Source organism: Euleptes europaea, chromosome 14, assembly GCF_029931775.1.
Source record: "Euleptes europaea isolate rEulEur1 chromosome 14, rEulEur1.hap1, whole genome shotgun sequence".
NCBI lineage: Eukaryota > Metazoa > Chordata > Lepidosauria > Squamata > Sphaerodactylidae > Euleptes > Euleptes europaea.
This window is the reverse complement of record NC_079325.1, coordinates 35,815,287-35,824,460: the sequence shown is the minus strand read 5'-3', so window position 1 is coordinate 35,824,460 and position 9,174 is coordinate 35,815,287. Positions and strand designations below refer to the sequence as shown.

The 9,174-nt window shown below is 46.8% G+C and overlaps 1 protein-coding gene across 1 annotated transcript in view; it reads right to left on the bottom strand.

The window, feature by feature from the left end:
* Positions 1–5,258: 5,258 nt before the first annotated feature.
* DENND1A (DENN domain containing 1A) overlaps positions 5,259–9,174 on the bottom strand; it is a 263,127-nt gene continuing 259,211 nt past the window's right edge. The window contains exons 23-24 of the mRNA XM_056860470.1: positions 7,460–7,715; positions 5,259–7,048 (exon numbers count right to left, since the gene is read on the bottom strand). Of these exons, the coding sequence (XP_056716448.1) occupies positions 5,753–7,048; positions 7,460–7,715 (1,552 nt within the window). The 3' untranslated portion in view covers positions 5,259–5,752. The remainder of the gene's footprint in view (positions 7,049–7,459; positions 7,716–9,174) is intronic.

Genomic DNA, 9,174 nt, shown 5'->3' with positions numbered 1-9,174 from the left:
AGCAATGGCTCAAAGTGCCTTGTGAGCAAGCTACCTGGGACCGTACTAGCTGGCCTTGCTAAACGGGAGTGCTGTTTGTCAACCTGGGCCTCTAGTTTCTAGAGGCTCAAAGTTCTCCCTGCAAAGCACACTGGACACTGGTTCTTGTAGGTTATCCGGGCTGTGTAACCGTGGTCTTGGAATTTTCTTTCCTGACGTTTCGCCAGCAACTGTGGCAGGCATCTTCAGAGTAGTAACACTGAAGGACAGTTACACAGCCCGGATAACCTACAAGAACCAATGAACTCTGACCGTGAAAGCCTTCGACAATATTTTACACTGGACACTGCTTTGCACACCTATCTGCAGAAGGCTCCAGGTTGTCTAGTACAGCTCTTGCTGTTTTCTCACTTCTACTCCAGCATGTCTCACCAATTCTCTCTTCTCCAGTCATATGAGTGTTCCTTTACAGGCTGTAGATGGTTATTTTTAAAAAGCATAATCTAGGTATATGAACAGCTGAGCGCAGGTGGTTAGTGGCCTGACCTACAGCTCAAAACTAGGAGGTGGAGGAGAAAGATGCTTCATTTGTGAGTCAGTGAAGCAGGGGCAAATATACAAAACCAAAATCGAGTACTTAACATGGCTTGGAGAAACATTTCTCAGCAGTCTGTTCCTCCCATATGGAAGGGAGATGACATTCAACAGTACAGTCAAGGCCTACTAAAATGTCCCAAAATGTAGTGCTGTAATCAGTATACGGGGTGGGGGATGGGAGATATGAAGTAGGGAAAGCTGCATATCAATGAGGCAGTTTGCGTAGGTTAGGCAACAACCTCCGTCCCACACAAAAATTGCTCAGTTGGGCTTTTAACTCTCATGTGCTAGCCACGGTGGAAAGAGAGGCGACGGTGGGCAGGCACTGTGCTATGCTGCCCCCCCTCCCCATGAAAACCAGTTTGCTATCCTTTGTTGTGATTCATCTCTACTTCCAGGGCTATGTGCCGGAGCTGACATGAGCACCCGCTTGACTGTGGCCTAAAATCATTAGCATTTCTGTGTGATTATTACCAATACCAGTGAGAAATATTTTACTAAACAGTGTCTGCTCCAAAATACAAACCCTTGCTTAATAAGGAGAGGTGTGAATTCCCACAAACTGCCACAGGGAGGGAAATCCAGCCTGCTTCACTGCTGCTCAGAAGGACAATTATAGAAGAGTGGCTGTAAATATTTTGGAAATTCTAAAGAAGCCAAAGGAAACTAATACTGTAGTGAGCCATCCTGCTGCCCACACATAGACATTTTGTGGGCTCCCACAGCAGTTGAAGCTTTGTGAGCCAGACTGGAGCACCACCAAGTAAGGTCCGAGAGGGAAACCAGCCGGACACTGGTGGGAAGAAGCCAGAGAGATTATTTCTCTATTCAGCACCAGCAGAATCCCCACACTTCTGCTACTTATTTACTTCAGTCAGATAAATCTCTCCCCACCCAATTCTCTGTTATTCTTTGCAGTCATAATACATTACAGGGGAAAAAAATCTATGTCCAAGTTGCTAACCTGCTGGCACCCTTCAGATGGACTAGTTCAGGGCCATTTTTTGTCCACACACACTTGAAAATCCCCAGGGGGAAAAGCAGCAAGAAGTGGACAGCAGTTTTTACATTCTAGTGGCCGCAACTGAGGGACCAGGCAAAGCATTCAACTATGTCCTGGAAATTCTAAGCCCTGAGAATCCAGCTTTTCCTGCAATTGTCTGCATCTCTTCAGGGAGGCCTGCCTTGCACATTGAGAACTGTGGTTCACCCAATAGAGCTGGAGCCTGTGTGCGCCCTTCCTACGAGTTTACCAGTGTTTTCTGATGTGGGCATGAGCCTTGCAAAGAGGATATCTTACCATCACCTGGCTCAACTTGTATTTGCAAAAATGGTCTCTGAAATGGCAACAAGCCACCCACCTTGAGTCAAAGCTGTGCCCTGTTAGGCTAGTCACCATACCAAATGAGACTGATTTTGCTTCACCAGACCATATCAAAATGAGTATGTGAACAAGCCTTCAAGGGAACGGCCAGGCCTCCTGGGTCCACCCTGCTTAGGGCTGCCAACTCTGGGTTGGGAAATTCCTGGAGATTTGGGGGTAGAGCCTGGGGAAGGCAGGGTTTGGGGAGGACCTCAGTGGGGTATTATACCATGGAGTCCACTTTCCAAAGCAGCCGGTTTCTCCAGGGGAACTGATTCCTGTCATCTGGAGATGAGTTAAAATTCTGGGAGATCTCTAGGACCCACCTGCGAGTTAGCAAGCCTAACTCTGCTACACTGTCCCAGTTTTGAGTAACAAAAAGGCACACCCCAGCCCAAGACACCCGCCAGTGTTTTTCTTTTTTTAAACCTTCCTGCTGGTTAATTTATGAATGTGTTTGTTTTCCACTGTGAACTTTTGATATGTAATTTTGGATATATTTTTTCACAAAGCTCATTTGCTACAAGATGACATTCCTTAAAAAAAAAAAAACCCTAGTGATGGAGGTTGTTGTAATATCAATCTGCGTAAGTTTGTACATATTAAAACTGTTTCACAAAGGTATTTGTTTGCAATTTTAAATGATAAAGACCTGTATGAGAAGTTTGAATAGGTTCTTGAAACTCCCTCAGAGCAAATATGTCCTCATTGGCAACTCAGTAATTTGTTATATGGGTACAACTGCCTCTCAGTTTAACAGGCTGTATTGCTTTCTGAGCATTTTATTGCTATTTCTCCAAGAACAATCTGAATGTTTGTGATTATTATGACATCACAGAAGCTCAGCCAACAGCTGGGAATCAGCAGCTGCTAGTTCTTATCCCATATTAACATGCTTTGTAGACAAAGTACCAAACCCCCCCCCCCCCCCAATAAAACAGACTGGTAATCTTGGCCAGCACACATGGGCACAGATTCCAGATACCTTTCCTATCTTCTTTAACAATGTGTTCTGGTTTTGTTCTACACTCTTGAACACAGCTCCCTCTTCCTGGGGCCTGAAGGATGAAGAACAAATCCCACAGAAAGTGACCCAAATACAGACAGAAAAGGGCACTGATTATACCTTGTGCAGGAAAACTCCACTGGCTTCAAGAATTTCCTTAGACCAGGAAGAGAATACAGGTGCTAAGAGCTTCAGTGAACTGCCCCAAGCTAGCAAATATTATTCTTTCCAGATGGGGCAGAAATTTATGCCACCTGAATCTACCACCTTCAACTGATGCCAGAGGCGAGCATTGCAACAAGTTCACAGGATTTAAAGTACTATCAGTTTCTCAAAGCTTGTTTCCTCCAATTATTTCAGATCAGCACCTGGGGTGAAGAATTGTGGATATTTTTGGTGATATAAAATTCTCAGGCTGGATTGCAAAATAGTTGGCAATCAGTATGAGGTACCTTGTCCCTTTCCCATCTTGCCAGGAATGCATAGTGGAAAGCAGGAGCATAAAACCAGCTTCCTATTGTACCAGAGACAGAGTTGTACAGACTTTGTTCAATTCCCTACGAGAGGGGCAGAGGTGCTGATGGGACTCAAAATAAGCTGAAGTCCCAAGGCATCCGTTCTGCTTCTTCCTAGTTGTCTCAAGAAAAAAAGGGAAAACCATCTTCCAGTGTACTCTTTGGGTTCTGTGCAACTTTCTCACCACTACAGCACAGTGTATCACCTGATCTTCTATCTACCTGGGCTCCTGCACTAGTAAAAGATTTTATTTTAGTTATCAGTCTCATTTAAAACTACAACAAAACTAGGCATGTAATATTGGCATGATTTTGAGCATATATATTGTTGAAGAGTTGCTGCAAGCATAATATGGACTACATCTGGCCAGCATCAGAAAGGGTTCTGCTCAGTGGTCCCTACCCATAGCCGACAGGGCAGGTCTGTGATGAAGCATGGAGAAACTGCTCTCTGCAGAACATAAAAATTGCCAAAAGGTCCATCTAGGCCAGTGTTCTGTCTCCGACTGTGGCCAGCCAGCATCCCCCAGTGTATTCTTCTGAGAAACATCCAAAGCCCTTATGAACCAAACCAACACTTGCCCTTTAGTGGACTTCAAATATTTTACTATTCAGAACTAGGCAATATCAAAAACATCTCCCCCCTCCCAGCAAAAAAGAGATAATACAAAACAGAGAGAACAGCTTGTAAAAGCAATAGTGCTCAACAAAAGTGAAATGGTGCAAACATAATGGCAGTTCTCCCTTAACACCCAAAGGAATCAAATGCATTTTCTTGCACTGTACAGGCGCAAGCGTGGGAACAGCAGCCTAAGTAACACTTCAGTAGCCGATAGAAAACTTAAAGGGGATTCACAAGAACAGAACACACTGGAAAGGAAAGAAGTATGGCAAGGGATCAGTTCTCCATATGAGCAGGGTGATCTTGCACTTAAAGACCAGTGGCGTCTTCATCACCTGCCCAACAGTCATGTTTTCAATTGTAGCCAATGTTTAAAAAGCACACAAGTGATCAAATGAAACTGATTCCTACACAAAGTGTGGATATTCCCAGGGCTGCAAGAAGCATGGGGCATGAAGCGGATCCTATAATTGTTTGTGGCTTTTGTGTAGTGATTTAACGGATATCTCAATTCAGTTGAGTTCCTTCCCCCAAAGCACCTGGATTCTGTACCTCAGCTTTCAGATAGAAGCAACAATGAGGGAAATTTCAGGCTGGCAGAAAAATCCACACTTACCATCCTTTTTCATTACTTTTACACCAGCCCACTCCTGGGGTGCAGCTCCCAACACAGGAACCTTTTACACCCTGGTCCCTTTGGTTGGTAATAAAATAAGGTACTATTACAGTTGCAATTACTGCCATCTAGAAACACTTTTAGGTGTATTTGTGCGTGTGTATGTATATGTATATATAGATATAGATACACACAAACACTCATATGTATATATTAACAATATTCACACACTTACAGAAGACTTTGGGGAAACACGTTAGGACGCTACGTGTCTTATTCTAAAGGTACACTGCTGGTGATTCCAGTTCTCTGATGGACACAAACAGCTACTTCACCCTTTCCCTGACAAGGTATGTAGTACTCCAACATGAATACTGAACCTGGGACATGAAGGGGTTCCTTGGCACAAGAGGTCCCTGTTGCAAGCAAGCATTGGGAAGGGAAAGAGGTACCTATGATCAGAGTTCATAGAGCAATACATCCACTAAATCAAAAGTATACTTGTGGGACAGAAACTAACCAAAAACGGAAGGAAAAACCCTCAATTCAAAAGCCCAGTGATTAACTCAGTCCAAGTGTGGGACTAGTGTGCTCCATATACGCGTGAAAGCAAAACATGATTTGTGGCTTGGGAAAACACAGAATCTAAACTCAGTACTGATCACACTGGAGAGGAAGTAAATCATCACTTGGAGAAAAAACAAATCACCAAATGGAAAATCAAGGGGAAGGGAAGACTTGATAGGCAACTGAAAATTCTCCAATTCAGTAGTTATCTTCATAACTTTTAGAAGGGCAGGAAAATGACTATCCCATCAGTTTTTCAGCAAAGGCCAAAAAATGATGGGTGACCAAAGGCAGGGGGCCAGAAGAGATTCCAGCTGGGACCCTGCTGCCCCGCGTAACAGTATTTTGCCCAGTATCTTGCCAGCGGCACAGGAGCTGGCAACAGGGTAGCAGCTTATGTTCGGCCAATCCTTTAGTTCCAAAGGAATAGCGTTGTTTCACTGGCTCAAAACACACCAGAGAAAGGAACTGACCACTGTCAGGGGAGTCACTCAAATGTCTCCCACTGCTTTCTCAGCTGTTCTACTTTACCTGGCGTGACCGAAACCTCCTGCTTTGTCTTATTTAACAAGTCTTCAAAGGGGTCTTTCGTCTCCTGAGGCTTGGAAGGGCGTAACACTGATTCTACAACTTTGGCCTTGGGGGGAACCAGTGGGAGATCACTGGGCCTCGCAGCAAGCCTCACCCTGGCCTGTCTTCTGGAAGAAGAATGAGCCAAGGGCAAGGTCCGGATTTTAGAAGGGCCACAAGGCTGTGAAGAGTTACTCTGGGAAGAAGGTTGACCTGGGGTTGTTGCTGTTGCTGGAGACTGAGCAAAGAGGTTGGGCATGGAGAGTGTCAGAGGGTTGGGGGGAGGCCTCTGGGGCTGGTAAAAGTTGGAATTTGATGTGATGATGCTGGAGCTGTAAGCGTGGCCCAGAGAGGGAGGAAGAGGGCTACCGGGGGGTCTGACCAGAGACAATGACAGAGGCACTGGCATGGTCTGTACAAATGGATTGAGAGATGCCTGACCAAATGGCATTACGGAGGGAGGGTACGCCAGAGGCTGGCCGAACGGTGCTGATGTGGGTGGGGCAAGGTCCCCTGCCATTGAAGGGAAGCCGGTCGCTGGGCTTGGGGATGCTGATCCCAGCAGGCTGCTGGTGCACGGCTGCAAGCTCAAGTCCTGGCAGTCCCCTGCTTTCAATGGGTCTAGAAAGGCAAGCAGGAAGTCACTGTCATTGTTTGCACCCTCTGCACTGACTTTCACTGGCTGCAGCACATCCGCTGCACTGCTGGTACTGGACAAAAGCTGGAGTTGGTGAGCGGCAAAACCAGCCTGCTGCTTGAATTCAGGCTCCAGAGAGAGATTTCTGGCTGCAAACGTCTCCTGCAGGAATTCAGATGACAGACTGCTGTGTCCTGCAAAGCCGGGGGTGGTGGTGGTTTCAGACAGCACCTGCTGTTTGGCAGGTCTAGGAGCAGGCGGTGGTGGGACTATGCCCAGCTCTGGTGTCTTCCTCCCCTGAGGCCGTGGGATAGTAATGTTCCCTCCTTGAGCAATGGGTGAGCTTCCGACCTCCTTCTCGGTGGGATCCAGAATGCTGTCTCTGCTCTGGGGCCTCCTTGGGATTGGGGGCGCTTTTCCAAGAGGAGCTAATGGCCTCTCGGGAGAGCTTTGGGAGTACTTGGTGGGAATTGCCATGTCATCGTGGCCCAGGCCCCAAAACTGTTTGTAGGGATGGGATAGCTTCATTCCTGGTGCAGCCCAGCTCTTCTCAGAAAAGCCCAGGTCCATCCTCTGCTGGAAAACACAGATGGTCAGAATGATTTCCCCAAGGTTCCCACTCCATGTACTTGCAACACCCCCCTCCCTTTCTCAGTCCACTTATGCAAAGTCCTCTTTCATCTACCTTTATCCTTACTTTCTTCTACAAGTTTAATAGCCCTGCTCCTTGCTCTTTTGCTCTTTAACTGCACCACTCCCCATTCTGTTACGTCAGACATGCTATGAGGTGCTTTTCCTCAGGCAGTGGCCTGGAGGTCCCCCCCACCCTTTGGTTTCTGCACAGATGCATCATTTCCTCCAGTCTCCATTGGCCCTGAACTTCTCTCTGCCGTTTGTAGTGGTTGCTGAATCTTGGAAAGCCGCTTTTAATCCCCTCACCCCATCCCCCAGTTTGCTTTCCCCTTTATGTGCCACCAAGCCCCATACCTGGTAGTCAAAGGTGCCCTGCTGGTTCTCGTCTTCCTTGGTAATTCTTAAGTCTTCTAAGCTCTTGGCTTGGGTGAGGAGCTGGGGCTGGGGCTCTACCTCAAGGCCAATGAAAATGCCTTCCAGCAGACTGATTTCTGTAGGGCTGTCTGGGGTAGGAGGGTCAGCGTGGCCAGGGCCTTGGGGTTTCTTGGGGCCGGCATTTTCATCTCCATCTGTGCTGCCAGACTCCTTCAGGGCACGGTAAGGCTGAGGCCTGGCACAAAGAAGAGCACCATTTAGTCAACTGAGACAAGCTGCCTTTAAGCGCCCACCATTCCTCTTCACATTAAAAAGGCCAGCAGGAATATGGGGCACTTTTGTGGATGAACAGCCAAAGAGCCCTCCAAGCATGGGGTTTGCATGAGCCCTTCAATTTTAAATTGCAAGGAGACCTGGAAGCACACTGAATGAAAGAAGCCCAAGCAATTAAAAGTCATGCCAGCCAGTAAGTAACCAATAGTGATGCCACAAATGGACACAACTTCACTGTTTCTGGCCCAAACTCTCAGAACTTGAACAACGTATTTTGATGTTCTTACTGCCATGCCTCTTTGACATGAAACATGCAGCGTTGTCACAATGAAATGAATGGGGGAAAACGGAGGAGTCACTGCAATGGGGGGGGGGACTAGAAGGGATGGTAGGAAGGTGGAAGACAGATCTAATGTGCTTGGTGCCCTGAATACAGAGTAAACGTGGCTTCCAAATCTTTACTAGCCCCTCAGTTGGGGAGATTAAAGGAACTGGGGGGGGCGGCTTTGGAGAGGCATGTAGCCAGTCGAACTGGCTCAGGTGATGCTACATGTACCTCATTAACTGGGGACTGGATTTAAAGGGAAATGGAACTCTTGCTGTGCTAGATGCAAAGGCATCATTGCTCTAAACAGGAATATAAATGTAAAGCCCTTAAGTCTGATTGCAGACCCCATGTCAGACTGAATACTGTTACTGTACCTGTCTGCTTTACATAGGAAGCTGAGTGCTCGAAGGCCCAGCAAGGCAGGGACACAGATCCACTTTACTGGCTCCAACTTACTCAGCACAAGCCATTCCTGCTTCTTCCCTGAGGTAAGTATCAATGATTAAGGTCGTGTCACCAAATCAAGAAACACCGTGATCCATTAGGGATGGGCAATCTGTAGGTGTACAGCTCCCAAGGATCCTAGCAAATGGACCTTAAACACCCTGCGATTTGTATGCCAGCTCCACATGCGAGGAACAGCAGTGATGCATCCACTTAATACCACAAACTGACATACATTTCCACAGTGATTGGCGTTTGACTGGCAGCCAGTCTCTCTGTGCCCTCTAAACAAGGCTTTAGATGGAGGAAAACATTGGAGAAGCACCAGGAGACAGCAGCAATGTAAGGAAACCCTTGTTTCTCTTCAGTGCCTTGATAAACTGTATCCTGCAAACTCATTAGCAAAGGTTGACTTGTTCCATCCCCTCATTAGGAAATGGTGTTTGCCCAGACACTGCAGCAGGCTCATTACACTGGGCGCAACAGGAGCTATTTGAGAGGCTCAAGGGTTTAGCCAGCAGAAGGTTCTGGGATGGGAATTCACATGCATGGAATGCAGAGGAAACCTGGATCCTGCAAAGGACATTCAAGAAAAGTGACTCAGTGCCCAGAGATGTGCTTTCATCTGGAAACTCTACTACAAGACTTG